Source organism: Gasterosteus aculeatus, chromosome 11 (genome assembly GCF_964276395.1).
Source record: "Gasterosteus aculeatus chromosome 11, fGasAcu3.hap1.1, whole genome shotgun sequence".
Taxonomy (NCBI): Eukaryota; Metazoa; Chordata; class Actinopteri; order Perciformes; family Gasterosteidae; genus Gasterosteus; species Gasterosteus aculeatus.
In genome coordinates this window covers 14,855,542-14,876,037 of record NC_135699.1, presented here as the reverse complement: position 1 = coordinate 14,876,037, position 20,496 = coordinate 14,855,542, and the positions used below count along the sequence as shown (strand labels likewise).

General features: G+C 45.3%; 2 protein-coding genes across 3 annotated transcripts in view; both read left to right on the top strand.

Moving 5' to 3' along the window:
- Positions 1-1,150: 1,150 nt before the first annotated feature.
- kmt5c (lysine methyltransferase 5C) lies at positions 1,151-13,679 on the top strand. Of its 2 annotated transcripts, none has more exons than XM_040190985.2 (9): positions 1,151-1,502; positions 1,933-2,065; positions 2,782-2,947; positions 3,087-3,196; positions 3,320-3,483; positions 5,125-5,144; positions 5,377-5,513; positions 5,613-5,758; positions 6,812-13,679. In XM_040190985.2, the coding sequence occupies exons 2-9, from the start codon at positions 1,953-1,955 to the stop codon at positions 12,091-12,093; spliced, it is 6,138 nt and encodes a 2,045-aa protein (XP_040046919.2). In that variant the 5' UTR covers positions 1,151-1,502; positions 1,933-1,952; the 3' UTR covers positions 12,094-13,679. The 2 variants fall into 2 exon arrangements, with proteins under 2 accessions (XP_040046919.2, XP_040046918.2); XM_040190984.2 differs by having other exon boundaries at positions 1,157-1,502; positions 5,613-5,770.
- Positions 13,680-17,635: 3,956 nt separating this feature from the next.
- shank1 (SH3 and multiple ankyrin repeat domains 1) overlaps positions 17,636-20,496 on the top strand; it is a 50,042-nt gene continuing 47,181 nt past the window's right edge. Inside the window, exon 1 of the mRNA XM_078084736.1 lies at positions 17,636-18,033. The gene's annotated coding sequence lies outside the window, so the exon portion shown is untranslated. The remainder of the gene's footprint in view (positions 18,034-20,496) is intronic.

Below are 20,496 nucleotides of genomic sequence, written 5' to 3'. Positions count from 1 at the left end.
TCGTGAATCAGACTTTCGTACGAGACTTTGCTGGAAAGCAACATCAAATGTGATGTTTGCAGAGAGAAAGCTGAACATTGTGCGACTGGTGATAACAGGAGGCTAAACACAGATAAATGTATATTACGATACTGGATTCTAGAGTCTGTGTGACTTTTAGTTCTTAGTTGTTGTTGTTTGTTAACGCTTTTTCAAATATACAGTAGCACAAGCATTGCTTGTTTTCCACTTCATTTATAGCAGATTTGAACACTGATTGTTCCTCTTCTTCTTATAGGCAGGTTAAAATGTACCTTAATTCAAATAGTATCATTGTTAACTTTACAAGCATGAATGTATTAAAAATATTCAAATTTGAATACAGATCCTGAACTGGTTGACTACTACTACTACTACTATTGACACTAATGCAGAACCAAAATGTAAATTTAATTAATATAATTTAATTAACACTAGAGAACCACTCAAAATCTCACAAATATTTATGACAAACACTATTTGACAAACACAGGAGCAATCAGGTTTGCAGTTGAAACCCTTGTTTAAGTTGGTTAATGCAAAAAAATTACGACTTTTGACTGATTCTTAAAAAATCTAATCGCTCAAGCCTTTATTAATGTCTGTCGATTGTAACAAATTGCCTCAAATTTGATTGTACCTCTCTGAAACAGACGTTGAGTAATACACGAATAATGGAAATACAAACTGTCCCACAATCCGATCCGTGGCCATTTAATTATTAATAAAACTAAATCCAAAATTAAAATCAAATGCATCAAAACAATTTGCTTCTCTTTTGAAGGAAACACATTCCCAAACAAAATGTCATGATAATACACAGTCTTTTGATATTCACATTATCAACAAACCGATTCCAATATACCAGAATATCTAGCATGGAGACAACGGCATGGCGTAAGGAGGGCTCTGTCGTAATAACGTGCGTGAGAAACAAATGCGCCCGACGGAGTTAACTGGGTTTGAGAAAGATCCGTTTCACTGAAGTAAATACTCAGCTCTCCTCTGTCCCAACATAGTAAATCTGAATACTCGGCCCCACCCATAAAGGATCTGACCAATGATAGAGCCTAAAACTAATCAACATGAAAATTGACCTTGACCTCAGCCAATAGCGTTGTACGTGGGCGTGGTCCATCCTAGTTCGGTTGCAGCGGAGATTGCCGATCAACTTTTGCTATCAGAAGAGCGTTGTGCAAAGCTAGTTAGCAACCTACATAACATATCCATTTTAAAGCTTACTTGTCGTAATTTGTGGCGCGTTTCTGCATGTTCTAATTAAGCTTATAATTAGCAGTTGTCAACAAACCAACAAATTCCAGAAGTGACGGGGGAGGACTCCATTTTTCTACGCGGCAGCCTGCAAGACGGCGGTAAGCTAGGTGCTTGTGTTGCTAGGCTAACTTCCCCTGCCAAAGCAACGGGCATCTTGCGAAAAAATTGTCTTCCTGGCGACGCTTTCGTTGAATACAAAAGACTCCCAGGTACGTTTTCGAAAAACAAAATGCCTGTATGCATCACCGCGAATGCATATGATTTCACAGTTTGACAACTATCTGATGCAGTTCATGTTACGGTAGCTGCTAGTGCTCCCATAATGTTAGCCTCTTCCCTCAGCTGATAACACTGCATATTGTCCCAGCGAGCTAATGTGCTACGTGAGCTAATGTACGCTAGGTCACATTCCGAACTTTAACTTAGCGTCGTTATTAACTGATTATTGCAGTATATCGAGTAAGTAATGAAACATGCATTGCATCGTAGGGGTTGAAAGCCTACTTTAACTTAAACAAGTGCGACTGGCGCTAATGTTAATTGCAGGCTGGCTCCGCTACGCTGCACAGCTGATGGATGATTGAGGTTTGTTGTTGTTGTTGTTGTTGTTATAGCGTTGCTTTGATACTGTGACTGTAGCATGCTGATGGTGGGAGGCAATGGACGGATGCACTAGAATGAGTGTGAAGGAGCTGTGTGAGACCGATGACCTGGCCACCGGCTTGGTGCTGGACCCTCTGCTGGGCTTCAGCACCCACAAGATGAACATCAGGTAAGCTGTCACTCAAGACATGGATTCGATCAACGTCAGAGTTAACGGGCGATCCCATTGGTATTCAAACAATTGGTTATTAATGAATCCTGCTTGGTTATTACAAACTTTTTTCCCTACTAAATTAATCTGACAATAATCATTTACCCTCCAAAAATTACCTGCACAGAAAAACGTGACGTGACCAATAATCCAAATGCGCCAAACATATTGAGTTTACCATCATGTACGGCAAAGCACTGCTTTGCTTTGCAAATGTTCTCATTTAAGACGCTTGATAAAATAATAAAGTAGATACTCGTGCTGGGCCTCCTTATTCACATGTCAGACCAATATTAGTTTGTTTCGATCGCATTCATCTAGATTTATGCTATCTGCCTCCAGCGCGTTTTGCTCTGTCCACCTGCACGCGGGACGTGACATAAGGAAAATGTACTATTTGATGATAATTGATTATTAGTCATTTAAAAACAACTATGTATTTGTGTCAGTAAGCAGAATGTGTGCTAAATACACACAGCTGTGTGGGCAGTGTGCATCTAAATATCCTGCCACGGCATCAGATAACATATATTTTGTCTGCTATCCTAAATTGAAGATAAAAAATGGATCCTTATACAAACCCACTTTAGATTAACACTGACTGGGATTAGATCTTGTCCTCTGACTGTTTCTGCTCCTCTAATATGCCAACTTCTACCCTCCGTCCTCTTTAGTCCCCGGCCAGAGATCCGGCGTTGGGGTAACCTGAAAGAGACCCTGTTGCGCTTCCAGCGTACGCATGACTTCAATGCTACGTTTGAGGCGCTGACCGTGGGTGAACCAGCTGGGGACTACTTTATTGCTTTGGGAAGCCATCGACAGGAGCTGCTGAGACAACATGTAAGCTGATGGATAAGCTTAGAAATCTATGTAGATATAAAATAATCACAAATGAAATGCATAAAACTTTGGTCTCCCCTTTTTTGTTTCACTTGAGTGAGTGTGAGAACACAGTCCAAAACATCTATGATGTCTGCAGGTGTACCGTTACCTCAGTGCCTTCCTGTTAGATAACGGTATCAAGATAGAGTCCTGCGACCGATACTCCTCAGAGACCAACGGAGCAAAGATTACCTCCACGAGGCAATGGTAATCACTCACGCATCCGATTAGTCGCGATTGCATGATGCGGAACAATGGCGGCTACGTTTCCGTGGCTGCGTGTGACTCTCTAAATTGCAGCTATGTGACACTTGACCTGTTGCTCCGTAGGTTTGCCGGAGAGCGGGTGGAGGTCCTGCTCGGCTGCATAGCGGAGCTGAGCCCCGCTGACGGCACGGTGTTGAGGGCAGGAGTCAATGACTTCAGCGTGATGTATTCTACACGCAAGCGCTGCACTCAGCTCTGGCTTGGCCCGGCAGCTTTCATTAACCACGGTGAGCTTGTTGTCATACACTACTCATTCTTTGCCAGCGTGTGCGCACACACACACAATTACATACACACACGCACATACACAGCCTCTCTCACACATACACACACACACACACACACACACACACACACACACACACACACACAGTAATCCAATTAGCAAGAAAAAAACAACCTATTTTCAAAACACAAATCTCCCATCAACCGCAAACTGATTTCCAGTTATTTTGTCAGTGTTAGAAAAATGTTGCTCGACACCGGTGTAAAATCATTGAACAGGACACTTATTAAATGGCTGCAAGCGTGACGCAGAGCTGAAACAAATACAAGTCATGGGTCAAGGCTCCTCAAAGATTTCCTCCTACAACTTTGAGTCATCTACTCAAAGGGAACAAACATCTGAGCTTCTCCTCAGTAGAGGGGGGGGCAGGATCATTTCCCACTGGTCACCTCCACACTAAAAATAGGTGGTATTGTCGTTCATGATTAATGGAGATGAAAGACAACACTTTGTTTACACTTAGGCAATGAAACTTACAACAGGAGTTCCTTGGGAAACCAGACCCTCTTTCACAAATCATCCTGAACGTCTGTTTATCTTAAAAGACTGTGTTCATTCAAAGGGTCACGAACCAAGACGAGACATTATTAGAATTTTCCTAACATTAAGTTACTTTCCATCTATGAGAGATAGTCCTGTGTAAGTGTGACGCACAACGTCTGAGTTCCATCAGCGTTTCTTTTCTAAACAAGGAAAACCTATTTTGCCCATTAGGTTGTGCTAATAAAGCATTTTATTTAGTTTTTTTTGTTGTTTAAACATCAGCAAATTTCTGGTATATCTGAAGCTACGACCAATTGTTAAGTTACTGAATTAAATAGTTGAAATTTCAAATTCCAAAAAGGCCAATTTGTTTCAAAAATCATAAAAATACTTCATTATTATTAATTAACAAGACTAAGTCTACTTTGTGTATTAAGGACTTCAGCAATTGTCTTTCATCTTTCATTGCATGAAGACTCTTACAAGTTCCCTGCAGCATTAGTAGCAAATGTATCAGAAACTAATTCAGCATTAAGAAAATATACCTTTTATGATCATAAATAATTCTAATAAATTAAAATACTTAAATACTTTCACGAATCCTAAACAGCCCAGTGTAGAGCTGAAATGAATAATTTATTAATCCACGTGTTGATCAGCAGGAAATTAGTCCATGATAAATTGATTTGGCGAAACTTCACTGGTTTTAGCTTTTTAAAAGTGTTCTGGTTTTCTTAATCTTCAATTGATTTAATATGTTTTGAGATTAGGGCTGAAAAAACAAGACATCCAAGGAAACAATCTACGAAATTAATTTCTACAGATGAGCAAAAGCAGCCAGCTCTTCATAGTTGTAATGTGTGCGAAAGGTCCACGGAAATGTGAGTTAACATTAATTCTTGCGTCCACTAAGAAGCTGCTTTCAGGCAAGATCTTTTCATAATGTTTCGGAGTTAACCAGTTGAGCCTTTGAGCCTTTTGCTAAACACTTTGTCACATGCCGGCTGATCAACAAAAGACACAATTCATTGCTTGGATTTGATTCTAATCATTTGAATCTTTTATCTGTTTTTCCATTGCCTGTTCTTCTGCGATAAAGACTGCAAACCAAACTGCAAGGTAAACAGCCATGTTTATTCATCACCTACACTAAAGACGTTTGACGGTTAGATGTGATTGTTGTACAACTCTGTCCAAATCTAGTAACAACTATCATTGTGACATTTTGACATATTGAGAATCGTGTTTCAGAGACAGAATTGCACTCTCTTTACGTTTAACTGCTTCGTGTTGATGTGTCCCATGGGCCAACCAACCTTTTGTCTTTGTCTCTTTTTTTTAACCCGCCCAGTTTGTCCCCGGGGAGAAGAATATTGCGTGTGTCGAAGCGATTCGACCAATCTCACCTGGGGAGGAGATCACGTGTTACTATGGTGCCAGCTTTTTCGGGGAAGGCAATGAAATGTGTGAATGCTGCACCTGTGAGAGGTGTGTCCATCATTTATTAGTGCACTGAATACTTTGTTCATCATATCCATTTGGACTGTTTCACCTGAATTTGCTTTTGTAATTCGGACCGTTCTTTAGGAATGGAGAGGGTCACTTCAAACACAGGGGGAAGCAGCCGGAATGTGAAGAAACAAAGGATCCTTTGGGGCAAAAGTACCGCCTGAGAGAGAGGTACCTTCGTCATCACAGAGAGAAGAGGCCGATAGTACAAGGAATACACTCAGGTATTTTTAAAGGTAACTACTATTTTCTCTGATGTGACAACTTAAATATTCTATGTGCTGTGCAACAAAACCAATATCAAAGTCAGTTCATTCAAACAGAAGTGCGGCATTTCCTGTTTCCTAAAAGTCCTTTTAGCTCCTCAGAAGCTAAATCAACCAATAGGAATATTAATTGTATAATGCAAATACAATTTTAAACTTCAGGGTCAGCTGCCACCTCTGCTGTTTGACACCTCGAATGAGATCAAGCTGATTCACTGAGTGAGATGTTAAGTGAGGGATAATGCACTACAGGGTGTCCATTATCAAGAATAATTTAATAAAATGCGCGTTGAACTATTTCCTCAGTGCTGTACATGCTTTCCTAATAATGGACAATTGGAAGAGAAAAATCACTTTTATGCAATGGTTACCTGCGGAAGAAAAACAACATTAATTTACTATACTATATTTTCCTGCGTGTTGCAACAAAATTCTGCAGTTTTTCACAATCTATTCCCCGTTTACCAGGAGGCTTTGTTAATCTAAGGAAAAAAATCCCATACCCTAATATTCTTATGCAGTGTAAGTGAGTCAAGAGCCCTGATTAACTTTGGTCCACTTCTTGGAAACCTAGAGGAGGGTTCAACGGTTCTGACGACGCTGTGATTTAGTCATCCAGTGTTTGAAAGGTATTTTGGGCCGGTTTTAGGAAGCGGATTGTGTTGCTTCCGTGTGACCTAATAATGCAATGTAGCATGTAATCTGGCAACATGTTTCATCGTTTACTGCAATGTTGCATAATCCTGAGGAAGCACTTTTGTCCCTAAAAAGACCATTCGTATTTTTAAATGCTCAACTTGTGTTGCCGTGACTTCCTGAAACATTATATTTTCTCGCAAGGAGTCGAGGGCAGCAAAACAAAATCCAAAGATGCATTGAATTAATTAGAAATGTCAGATTTTTTATTGATTGAATAGGCATAATTTTACTGCACTGCTCATAATAAACATGCACATTAGCAAAATAAATGATTCAAGTTTAACTGCTTATTTGTTGTTGTCTTTCAAACAGCCATCCCCTCAAGGAATTCCTTCACCCAGCAGATGAGGAGAAACGCCTTAAAGAACAGAAAATTTAGTGAAACAAAGAAGTGGAGACGAGAGAAGCACAGGCGATCAGGAAAGAACCCATCGAAACAGTATCAGACACTTTTGTCCCAATTCACCCTGAGGGACATCAGAATCCAAGTACGGCGCCACTCGGTGGACTTCTTACTCAAGTGTAAGGATCCAAAAAGCAAAGAAAGGGCTTATCTTCAACGACTGGAAGAAGGGAATCCTAAAGACAACAGGCTCATTTCGAATGGTGACGAAAGTAACAGCCGCGAGGTCAACGTGAAGCCGCTTCCCCCAAATTCCTCCACGTCGGTCCAGCAGAGAAGTGGACCTGCAGCCAGCAGCGCAGGCCTTGATGAGACGTCTGCCAGAGTGGTGCAGAGACGGGCAGTTCCCCAGAGGTTCTCTTCAAGAACCAGAAGCATGGTTCAAACCTCGCTCGCACGTTCAGGAGGGTCCGGCGGTCCAGCCAACGCAACGACAGTTTCTCACCCCGTCGAAAATAACAAAACCTGCAGTGCAATAAAACAAGACGCAAGTGAAAAAGCAGAGAGTCAAAGCAAAGAGTCCAGCTGCATTGAACCCTGCATCGCCGGCAAGGCTCAAAACCTAGCACCTGAGCCCCCGGAGCACCGGATCACCAGAGCTTCGTCCACGATGGAACCCGCAGACGGAACAAACAGAGCCAGAGACAGTCCACTGGTTTCACTAAAGCAATACCTCACTGTCAGCCTAACGAGGTTGTCCGTGCCAAGTGTAAAAGCAGAAAAGGTCCCCGAAGACCGGATAGGCAGAGTGGAGCTAAGAGGAAGGGCCGGGCAGAGCCGCTGTACCGCACCGCCGCCGACGGTAAAGTCGAAAAAAAGAGTGTCCAGATCTCAGCGGCGGCAGGGAGAAGGAAATTCAGATACCTGCACAGCTGAAGGTAATGGAGGGGTGAGGGAAATGTTTTTCAAGGCCGTCGACGCAGCACATTTAGAGAAGGTACAAGGAAGTGAGTCGGTGGGCGGTTTGTCCCACACAGAGACGGGGGGAGATGACAAGGTTATCGAAATACAAGCGCCGCCAGAAGAAAGAGGCGACATACAGAAGAAGCAGCTGCACATCGAGCAGAAAGAGGAGGAAAATGCTGAACTAGAAGTTGTGGAATGTAAAAGTAAGATGGTCATGGAGGAAGTGAAAGAGTCGGATTGTAAAATAGCCCTCAATGAAAAAGCAAGAGCAGAAAATTACCAACAATGTGTTAAAAATATAGTTGAGGAGGGAGTTGTTGAATTATCAGAACAAATTGCGAGGAGTGTGGGTAAAGGGCCGGCAAGTAGGCAGGAAGAGGATGTTGTCATCAAGCAGGCGAAGGTTTTGCTATCTGATATTTTAAGAAAAGATAAATCCATAATAGATAAAACATTACAGGGAGATGTTGTAGGAAGATTGTTTTCTACTCCTGCTTCTAAAAAGATGCAAAGTGCCGCGAAGGAAGTCGAATCGACTGCACTGAACGGAGGCCGGTACCACCGTCCAATGCAGAGGAGGATTATGAGCCGGCGAAAGATGAAGCCTAGAGCTGCGAAAACAAAAGCCAGGCAAAGCACCAGGGGACACTTTTGTAAAGAGGTGGCAGCTACAGTGAAGACTGAGTCGATTGAGGACAGTTTGCAGCTTGAGACCCCGCAGAGGGACGGCGACCCACCGGCCAGCCGCCTTACCCCACTACCTCACAGGTCACTCGTTTCAACGAAAGAGCCGTCAGACACCAGTCCGCAGGCACACACGCAGTCCAACATACCTCTGAAGAAACGTACGTTTCGAAGTTCTGTGGAAATAGACTCCACAGAAGTAGAACACGGTTTGACTTCCGATTTGGCTTCAGATCAAGCTTCCAAAGAAGCTACTGCGCTGAATTCTCCGGCGGAGCAGAGGCAGGGGCCGGTCCCGTGTTCAGGGGAGAGGAGCAATGGGAAAAGACCGGTCAAACGCAGAAAGAGGACAACCGAAGTGCAGAGGTTAAACCCTCAAAAGATCGGCAAGCAGAACTGCTTCAGGCGAGTGCTACGGTCCCGAGATAGTGAAGCTCAGCGAGCCAATTTATTGAGGAAAGTTCAAAAGTGTAAAGTAGAGAGGCAAGATGAGGACGACCCCTATCAGGATCGAGCACCAGAGGGTGGTACACTCGCAGAGGACAAAAAAGCTACGGGCCCTGAAAAGAATCCAACTGTGAAGAGGTCCCAGGAGGAAAGTGAGGTGGAAACATTAATCCAGCAGAGTAGTTTGGGCGAGACGAAGCCAGGCATCGATTTAAAGATGCGGTTCAAGAGGAGGAGAGGGAGAGTGTGGGAGATGCAAAGAGCAGGACTGGGAAACATGGCGTTGAAAACAGAAAAGGGAGACGAGTTGCTGTCATGCGACCCGTTTAAAGCTATTATGGATTCGGTATCGATTTTAAACATGGAGATGGAGGCAGCTCAGGCACACGTGCACGCTAGTAAGAAGTCAAAGAGCCGATTGCATCATTTGAAAAGAAGAGGTCAGAGGCTGACTGAAAGGAAAGCCACAGTTGCATCATCGAATGTTAAATCCGATAAAGACCTGAGAAGCGCACGTGTGGCCGGTGAAACGGCCAATGACAAAGTAGAAACTAAAGAGAAGCTGGAAAAGGAACTTCTTCCAGGTGGAGTCAAGCTGCTGACAGAAAAAATTGAGAGTTGTAAAACTGACATTGATATGTCCGTCGTAGGAAAAGAAACCAAAATTGAGGACCGTTTTGAAAAGAATTGCTGCTTGTTTGGAACTGGGTCCCAGCACAAGCTGGAGCCTGAATTGGATTCAAATGGCCTTTTGTTACCAGTAATTAAACTCCGCAGAAAGACTGAGGATATTTGGGAGGTGGACGGCAAAGGGGGGCTTTTACAAACTGAATTTAAAGTAGAGTCCAAAGTGAAGAAAGAGCTGAAGGGTCAATATTTAGGGAAACAAAATAAAGTAGGTCTCGATATCAGCAAGCTCAAAGAAGAGTTCCCGTCGCAAAGACTGAGCAGCAACGCGGCCCTTCTGAAAACGGAGCCGCCGGCCTTCTGCCTGTCTCTGTCGCCGCTGTCCCTGTCCTCCCCCATTAATGACAATAAACCCGAAGCGATGTCCTCGCCAGCAGATGCAATCACGGAAAGGCCAGAGATGAATTGTGGGGGAAGGAAACAGAGGCACAAATTGGAGAGGCCACGGAATCGTGGTCCCGTCGAAACGCCCACCAGCAGTCTTAGTCATACACTCCAGCAAATTGACAACAGCCTCTTCAGGCTCTGCGAGGGCTTGTGTTCATCTCAGACTTTGGAAAAGCCGGCAGCATGTCCCAGCGCTTCAAATTGTGTCATCCAGCCCCCGTCCCAGTCACCTCCATTCACAACGGCAGACAACATGCTTTCCGGTGAGCCCACCTTCACAAACTGCTGCGATGATATTCTGGACTTCCAGTGTCTCAACTTCGAGGGGTATTATCAACCGCAGAACATACTCCCATCTTCCCCATCGGATCTGTGTTCACTTGATCCACCAACAGATCCCTTCAGCAGTCCCCTCTCTCACAGCCCGTCCGATACATGGGCGACGGAGACGCCGTACCTCGGCCCCCCCAGTCCAGGGAATAACTTCACCAGTGAAGATCTGCAGTTCTTTCCAGCTCTAATTTCTTCCAAAAGCGACTCCGTTCCTGTGGAATTGGAAGCGAAGGATACCGTCAGAGACAGAATCCAACTCAACCCTACTTTCAGTTTTTCAGCTCTCGGCAACTCTGACTTTACCGCTAAAGATCGAATTCTAAGCAAGAATCCAGGAACGAGGCTGTCCAGAGAAGACCTCAGAAGCCAGTCCTACCCTGTGGTCGGCAAGCCTCGGGTGTTCGGTGCCCCGCCCTCCTCTGTCGCGTGTCACGCTCCCGTGACATCAAACCAGCCATCCATCAGCGTCAGGGCGAGCACCAGTCAATCAAAGCTCCAGCCAAACTTTAAAACCCAAGGCCCCTTCCACCGCACCGCTCCATGTAAGCCTCAGTCGTTTTCAAGTATCCAGCCAAACGCAGCCAGAGAAATGCCCCCGAGTTGCTTGAACAAATCCGTCCCGCCATCCCAAATGTCTAACAAGTTCCTCGCCCCTCAACTCTTCACTGTGAAAAATCCCAATCCTCCCGACAATCCCTTCAAGTTCCATGAGAAAACCGTTATTCACAGGGTGCTTAAGTATCAGGGGGGGAACCCAACTCCGAACCTGTATAGTGCACCTTGTAAAGATGCCATGGCTGCTGGCGGCCCGATCATCTCATCCAGAACACTCGGTGCCAAGCCAGGTCCCATCGAGAGGAGCCAGCAGAGTCAAAAAGTAGGTGGTACAGACGGTCAGCACAAAGACAATGTTTCTGTACTGGGGTTTGGAAAAGATTTTAGCCATCTTGGTTCCTCCAGCAATTTCAGCAGGTCCAATTCTCATTTCAACAAACCCAACTCCTCTTTCCCCCAGTCGTTCATCAGAAGTAAGATGTCCTCTGACAGGCACGAAGGCGTTGAAACCAACATGGCGTACAAAAACCTGTCAGCACTGCCGAGACCGTTCTTCTTCCCTAGCAAACTGTCCGATGGGTATCCACCGCCCCAAGACAAAAAATCCAACCCGTCGACTTCAGACAAACACCAGCCCTGTTACACTCAGCAAGACCCTTTTGATTTCAGCTTCGGCTCGTCTCTTCCGCCGATGCCTCAGCACAGCAATCCCCAAGTGGCCCACAGCACACCTTCTGGTACGCCAGCACCAGCAAACAAGACTCAGTCCTCGGCCTCTTTCCCATATGGCTGTCAAGGTCCTCCTTACGTGCTGAACTTCAGTGGAGATCATTCCTTGACCCTGGGTTTGAGGGATGGGGTTGAGGGTTATCCAGGACTGGGCTCCACAAATTACACCTACCATTGTCTGATGGAGCCTTCAGGTACCCAAGGGCGGCTGGTCCTCGAGCCCTGTGGACCCCAGGTGTCTAACCCAGGGTCCTTTTCCATGGGTGGATTTTCAGGGCTCAGGGGTCAAGATGAACAGTGCAGGAAGGACATGCAGCAACCGTGCCAGCCCGGGGAGCACCAGGGCCCGTCCCACTATGGACCCGCACCGTCCTCTCACTCCATGGGTGCCACCAAACCCAAGAGAGTGAGGTTAGTGGTGACGGACGGCACTGTAGACTTAGACCTCCAGTACTCGGATTGATTCGTACCCCCCCTCCCCGTCGTCACTGGATCCCAGAATACATTTGGACGAAGGGATTTTACAGTATCGGCTTCCATTTTTCTGTTAACACTGTACTTCATAGTCCACCAGTTATTAAAGCCCTCTGACAGATTTCTAGGTCATTGTTTTGATGGACGGTTAATGTATGAATGGCTTGTACAGAGTTTTATGTAAAACAAGCGTATTAGTGTGTTTAGCTACTGTATGGTTTTTAAAAGCAATTAAATATCCACTACGATTTGCTGAGAATACCAAATTATGCATAAAAGATGCATAAAGGAAAAAAAATAGTAAATATATTTGTGACTAGGAGTTTGAACTGGCCCTGTACTGTAACATAGCTGTATTACTTTTCTACACTGCGTACGGCAGTAGAGAGGAGTACCAGCGTCGGCCGTTGGTACTTGAATCGGTGGGATTTAAAAAGGCAGCTTGTGCCTCCTTCTTTAATATGTTCTCGTGACTTTTTGAAGCACCTGTTGAAACAGTTCACCCCCGTTTTTATACTCACAGTAGGATCTTTTCTCATTTTGTGTACGAGTGTGTGTGTGTGTGTGTGTGTGTGTGTGTGTGCATTGCATGCAAGTCTCGAGGGATCAAAGTTAAGTGTGTTGTAGTGCTGTGACAGATTTGTAGTAAGATCATTAGTGCATTAATGAAATGGGTTGTGCATGAACAGTGTACAGTAACGTGTCACCCTGACTGAAGTGGTTTTATATATATATATATATCACTCACGGACAACTCTACTGGGTGAAGACATGAACGGCAGCTTTTAACAGCTGCTTTTTGAGTACTTATGTGGATGAGTGAGTGTGAGAAACTACAGCATGTTTTTGTTTTTTTGTTTGTTTTTAAGCCAGTTGTACTCAATGAATTGAGGTATAGTACAATGTATTTGTAATGGGAGTTCTCCCAGTTGGAAACATTTCGATTTCACTCAAGAAATCTGACAATCTTCTCACAGAGTAACCCAACTTTGTCCTTTTTTTATTTGGTCGTTTTCCAAAGGAATTCGTTGTTGTTGTTATTATTATACATAAAGAACAGACGTATAAGTTACGCATCACCTGCAATAGTTCCTGTTGTTATGTTGTCGCCGATGGACCTACAAATTTTATAGATGTTTATATTCTAGGCAGAGTTCTCTGCAAGGGTCCCGCGTGTCCCGTTGTACTGTTTGTTGAACCTTTGGACGTCGGTCGGCAGGAGTGTTCAGAGTGACTGCACAGCCTTTCATTACCATCCTGTCCTGTCTTGATAAGGAAAGGCCAATTATTTATTTTAATATCCTCGTCCTTGAAATGGTGCTTTAATGTAATTTATATTTCACATTGATTGTTCAAGCTATTACATGTTTTTTATTCTTATTTAATGGGAAAAATACTGAACAGAATATTTACATTGCGTATTTAATTTCACGGCCTTTGACATTTTATCCAATGTTTCAATTGTTACAGGTATAACTATCTTTTTTTTCTAATTAGTTGTTCTTGCTGAAAATATGCTGTAGAAATGTACAAATGTAGCCTATATCATTAAAGACAATTAATTCTTTTTTTTTTGTATTTTGTGTCATTGACTCGTTAATACCTCCAGAGACCACAGACATATTATAGCGTACTGATATGATTGATTATCCATGTTAATTAATCTGATCAGTTAAGACATTCCATTACGTCTGCTACCTTTAGCCGCTGCACCACAATATTTAATTTCTACATCTGCCCAAATATAAAGTCATATCCTTTGATAGTTTTTTATTGTATCTGGAATAATCGAACTATACGGTCATTGAATTCTGAAGAGGGCTTCAATTACTTATTTTTATTACCCCGTTAATCCATCTCATCATGCAAATTAGCCCTCCGATGCTTTTGCTTTTTTAAAGTATTTCTACACTGGTTCCAGTTGAAGTAAATTAAATTCGTCAGTTAAATATTAACAAAACTAAAGAGCAGTTAAGGTCTTTTTGATCTCTATTTGTCTGTTTCATGACCCCGGTGCGAAAGTGGTGCATGCAAATCAAGTCGGTTATCCCCGGCCTTCCTTCTGCGCTGATGGATCCATCCGCTTGAAGTCTGAACTCTGAATCCTAAAGTCTAAACCCGTTCGTCCTCCAGGATTAGTGCTCCTACCTTCGCCTCCTTCCTCACTCCCTTCACTTTGATTCTACATAACCGCCGTTGCTTTTCTTCTTCCCCTCGATTCCTCTGCTCTCTGCATGACCCACTTCTGCTTTTCTTCCTAGCAGCTGCTGAGCAGTCAATTCGCATGCAGAATTTGACAGTCTTCTCATGATGAGGACACAGAGAGAGAGAGGGATTATTTATTTTAGGAGATTGCTACTGTTCGAGGGACTGGAAAAAGAATGGAGTGAAAAGCTGTCACAAGAGAGTACAAGTGCTTATTTTACTTGGTTTGATGTGACCATTAATCAAACATTGATTTTGCTTGAAGCAAGATCATCATCAAAGCATTACTTTTATTTCCTTTTAACCAGTGGTGGAAATGACAGCGTGCTGGTTGTAGACAAGTGACTGATGCGTTATTACATTTGATATAATTAACTTCATTGCGTTAGCCAGATCTTAGTGTTGTAGGTGGTCAATGTACAGGAATGTGACGGCAATAATAATCATTATTTTCTCTATTAAATTAACACAAATTATGGAACCTTCCACACAATTCAGGAAAAATAGCATGTTAATCTGGAATTTCAAATGCAGCCCAGGACTCATTTCATTCATTGTCTTCACTAAAATATAAACTAAATCAGGAATGAAATTGAATGAAGTTAATTTAAAAGATGCTCGTTGCGGTTGCCATGGCATCAGAAAAGGCATCAAAAAAGTTAAAACTGTTGTGAAAAGAAAAGGGGCTCCATCTCCAGACATCCTGGCAATATGTCATACATTTCAATGTGTTAAAGAAGCCAAATGTGTTGCATTTTATAATCCCATATGTTTTCTTCCAGGAAAGACTTTGTAACGTAATAACAGCTGTAAATAAATGAACTCTCCACCTCCGCTTTGCCACATTAAATACTTTCATTTCATTTCGACGACCACGACGCGTCATCATGTGACCGCTGCGCTGTATAGCAGCAGCCCTGTGAAATGGCTGACGGTGTTGTTTAGTGCTTGGACCACCGTCAGCAGCACAGCAGTCATCCCGGTGGCGAAGGAGCACGGAGACACAAACGAGTCCGTGACCCCAGGAAAGGAAAAGCTCCGGCTGGGAGGAGAGGGCCACGGGAAGGTGTTCGTTATATTTCCCGTGTGACGGAGAGCAGAGGCTCTGGATGCCTCGCTGCTGGCTGAGGTGTCAGTGCATTAGTGTAAATTATGACCGAAACAAAACCCTGTGTGCCTGACAGAGGGGGCTGAATAAATATGTCTGCTGCACAGGCGTGGATATTGCTCTTATGATTATTATAGCAATCTTTCTTTATTAGGGCTGACTGGCTGCTATTAAGGCGACTCCCTCCCTCTCCTTGTATAAAACCGCAGGGGAGTTTTGATGAAGCCTGGCAATCGTTTTTTAGCTTACTGCAACCGCATGCTTTCGCTCATCTGTTTAACACTGCGGGTCCCGCTTGAGCCTGACCAACCAAAGCTGTCAAACACCCTCTGCCACACGTGGACTCAGTCAGCAGAATCACTGCAAACCAGTAAGGAAACCAGGAGATCAGTTTAGGACGTTTGGTACCGTATCTCCGCGTGAGTCATTGGCCGAAGAGGTGGACAGCCCCCCCCCCCCCCCCGCTGTGCCAGGTTCCATTTCATTCTGAAAGGCCAGCCGGGAGCCGATGGAGGTAAAGTGACAGGTGGGAACAAAACCAGAATTATTCATACCACTTTGGTGAGCGGAGAAGTCAGGCTTTGCCTTGTGGTGGAATCGTTCGCTTCACTCGTGCAGTTGTGTAAAAACCTGCAGCCGCCTCGGCCTTTTTCAGCAATGTTACATAGAGATCCAGGTGTGGATGGAGCCAGATGTTATCTAGAGCTAGACCATTAACCGCTCCGTCAAGCAAAAAGGAAATAAACACCCAGCTTCTCTTTCGTGGTATTTATGCTTTGGTTCTTCGTTTTACAATTTGGTGAATTAATATGCTCATGTTCATTCATTCATTCGTACTATTGATGAGACCACTGTGGGCTGTTGGACACTAATGTGTTTCATTGAGCAACGAATTCATTCAATTAATTAATTGAGAATAACAAATTGATCAATAAAGGCAAACTCTAACTGCAGTCCTGTATGATTATTAGAGCTTGTGCAAGTTTAATTTACCCAAAACCAACATTTCAACCTAAATCTAGGCCTCTAGACCTGATAACTAGATCTTCAGCTCATCTGACAAGAGAGAAGTATCCAAAAACAAAAGAATACAACGATTAAATGATGGTCTGCAAGATCAAATAGACCGGGATAAATCTGGACATCTTTCAGCAGAATAAAAATCAAATGAGGCAAGATTTAGAAGAATGCTGACGGCGACAGGGACAATTCATCCCAAGGGGTTTGTGTTGGAAAATCCCCTCTTCACGTTATAATTAGAATAATATAAACAACCAGGAGCTGGAGGACCAGGCATAATTATGGATTTAGTTATACTTCATCCACATTTGACATTCAACATCAACTGTAAACGGTTGGGAAGAAAACCCAGCAGATGTTTCCACGAAGCTCCTGACTAACCGACGCTCGAGCCAGCCGGCTCACACGGGTTGTAGCTACTGAAAAACGCGTTCACTGCCACTACATATGATGCCCCTCCCCCTTTCTTCACCCTCATCCCCGACAATTAAAGGGGTTTTAGTCCGTGAGGGCCGCGAGGCGATTCCGACATGCTTCCCTCCTCACTGATGGTATAATGGAGTTGATGTCTACTTGCTATTCAGTTCAGCCCGGCAGAAGAAGGCTCCCTGTCCGCCCACAGTCCTCCCTTCCCTCTCCCTTCTCTATGTATGGTAATAAGCATTGCAGCAGTGGCTTCCCTCCTCCTCTCATACACATCTCTTTCATTCCTAATTCATATTTCTGTGTGTGTGTGTGTGTGTGTGTGTGTGTGTGTGTGAGAGAGGGGATGCACATGTTGGCTGCACTACTTCAGATGTTCTGTATCCAACAAGCAATCTTGGGATTATGGATGTAACATGTTCACAATGAGAAATGCCGCCTGTAGTTGTGGCAGAGTGGTAATTGCAGGACAATCTTTGATGCATGCGTGCGTTTAGCGGGTGTGTCTCTGCACGCCGGGCTCTTTGGTGCTCTCAGAAGGAAGGAAAACAATTGAGTTTTTAACAGCTTAGAGACTGACTCCAAAACATCAAAGACACCCAGAGACCGTGAGCGGAGGGGGGGGGGGGGGGGGGGGGGTGCCCTGTATCCGGGTAATCATGGAGGAGAGAGACGAGATGGAGGGAGGATGGGGGTTAAGAGAGAGCGAGAGGTATGGGAGGGCTGTAGGAGAGAAACTAACCAACCAGCGCACCAGGAAGGAGGGAGAGCGAGGGACTGAGGGACTGTGGACATGCTGAAGGGAGGGAGGAGGGGAGGATAGCAAGTCAGGGATGGGGAGATCGCCGAGTGGATAGAAGTGTTACTACAGAGCTGCTGGAGGACGGGATGGGAGCCGAAGGATAATGCTCCACTCCCCAGCGTGCAGCGGCGTGCCGGACACCTCCTGACTCCTCGCGGCGGCGGCGGCTGTCTTCGTCCTTGCAGCAGCCACTGTCTTTTCTATCCCTCCTCCTTTCAACCACAGCCTTCTTCATCGTATTTTTGCTCGCTCCTCCTCACTCCATATTCCTCTGCAACCGCTGGGCTCCCCCTCCTCTCTTTTCTACCTCTGTCCCCTTTTTTTGGTCCAGCGGACGGATTTCTGTATTTCATCAGGGATTGTAGAAGAAAGTAAGAATGTTTTCTGTCTTTTCTGCTTAGCGTTTTCTCTTCTCTAGAACCTGCATGGTGGATGGAGGGGGGTGCGTGGCAAAGCAGAGAGTACAATTTAAAATTTGTAGAGAGATAGTATTGAAGTCAAACGGCTGAAACCTGTGTGTGTGTGTGTGGGGGGGGTGGAGGGGGGGGGGGGGGGGTTTGCATGTTCAAGTTTACTGCATTGATGTAATGCATTAGCTCTTCCCTCACATGGCGGGCGTCAGCTTTGAATTAACATATACAGTAGCTGCACAAAACATACAGCTCTCAATGCGTCGGGGATACACTGACACGAGGGAGCGAGCTCCAGTATTCTGCTGGGGATTTCTCCTCGATGCCGGCAGATGAATACTCTTCCCCCAGCTTTAGAGACGCAGCAGACGAGGGGACGAGAGGGAATGCGGGAGAGGAAGGCTGCTGTGACTGGGGGGGGGGGGGCACAGATATGGAGACGAAGCACGACAAGTCAGGACAAGACGGGGAGCCGTATCGTGACAGCGCCGGGTTCCAACCGTGGTGTTGAACCCGATAATCCCTCCCACGCACATCTCTGATGCTCACCGCTCGGTGCTCACATCGAATGGGTAACTAGTGCATAAAATCATCCAGTGAAACACACTTTGCGTGTAAGGCAGGGTGTGTGCGCTCACGGATGAACCTGGACTCAGATGTACCGTAGCGTTAGAATTGGCGTGGAACAATGCACTCAGGAGGTAGACGAGGGTTCTGCCATGTGTCAAACAGCAGATTCATTTCAGTGGATTTTCACTTGGGCAGCTGCCGCTGTACAAGAAGAGGGTCACGCTGCCCGCTGGGAACACGAGTCTGGTTTTGCCCCGGTCATTATCTCTCCACCGGAGTTCAGTCTATCTATAGACGCCTTTGAATCTATTGAACTCAGCCCACAGGAAGGTCACTACATGGGGAACACGTAATTACACACCAGCTCGTGTAATGCCGCGGCATTGAAAGGTGAACTTTGGCTCCCACGCACATGCCAACCTTCCCCCGTACGGTCCGTATCGCCTCAGGCACGTGGAGGTGGCGGACGGCTGGAGCGGATCGTCACAGTAGACAGGCGGCTCTACGCACCACGAGGGCAATTCGCCCCCCAGGTGGAAACCCTTAACACAAGTTCACCAACGACGGATCCGTGGAAGCGCACAGCCCGCACCGACGCGGAGCAGTGAAGCGCCTTTTGACAAAGTGTAGTGTTCACGCTGTTGAGCGCTGGTGTTAAAACATACGTGACTCAGTCTTTGCTCGGAGTGGTGCTCTAAGTTCAAACGCGCTCTTCAAATGCGCCGGTGTCAAGCCGTCTCTTGAACTTCTCGCGGCAGGCTGTCCACAGATCGGTTTTCACTGGCACCCTCCTATCTGGCCTTCAACCGCCTGACTCGTTCCGCGTCACACGTTGGGTACAATCATGTATTCTAAGTCAGCGTAATGGACATCTGCCTCTGTTTTTCCAACAACCCCATATTGTGCTGCCACCCCCCCCCCCCTCCCCTTAAGCGGTGGGCCCGGTTTTGTTTGACTCAACTCATTTGGAGTTCATCTGTTCAGAGTCGATTCAGCGACCGTCGTGTCGTTTGTACTTGCTGAGTGGCACGAAGAAATGGAGTCGAGGCCCAGCAAACAGCCAGGTTTTGCCAACCGAGCAGATTAATTCAAATTCAGCCCACGTTAGCAAGGAAATGCCATTAATCCCTCCTTGGTTGAACGGTGTGACGCCACACTTTGGTTCCACTACACACACAGAGGCACGACGCACAGGTTCCACGTGCGTAGTTCCTCCCTCCTCAGGAAGGAATGGACATAAATCTCTCATGTCATTGAAAAAAGAGGCTTTCTGTCCAACAATCAGCTTTCGGGCCTTGATAGTTTTCGGCCCCTCTCCTGTGATATTGTGCAGGGAGTGGAGCTTGACTTTCTTTTTCAATGTTTGCCACGCTGCTCAGGGGGAGAGATCCCAACTCCAGATTTACTCATCTCGCTTACGTTCTCACTCCTTCCTCTCTCTTTTTTTCCTCACTCCTTCCTTCTCCCTCCTCCTTGCCGGCGGTAGACCGCTGATCTGGGACAGACAGGCCTCCCCTGCGCTCTGTCCTACTTCAGCGCTGTCCTCTCTCCTGCCTCCCCTAATTCTTTTCCATTGTCGCTCAGCTCCGTCCACCCGTCTCCCGGTGCGCCGCTCCGTCCTCCTCTCCATTAATTATTACTAACTGGGAGTATTCCATGATGCCAGAGTGATGGTTAAAAGGCCGACGGGGGTTGGGGGGGGACATTAACAGGACATCGTTCTCTACCCGGCGCTACATAGAAAATGAATGCTTGTCGGCCATGAAAATGCCCTTTTGGATTAACAAGGAGGTGAAGGTTGAGAGCGAGCAAAGCAGCAGAGGGCTGAAACCGCTGTGTTAAAATGGAAAGTCA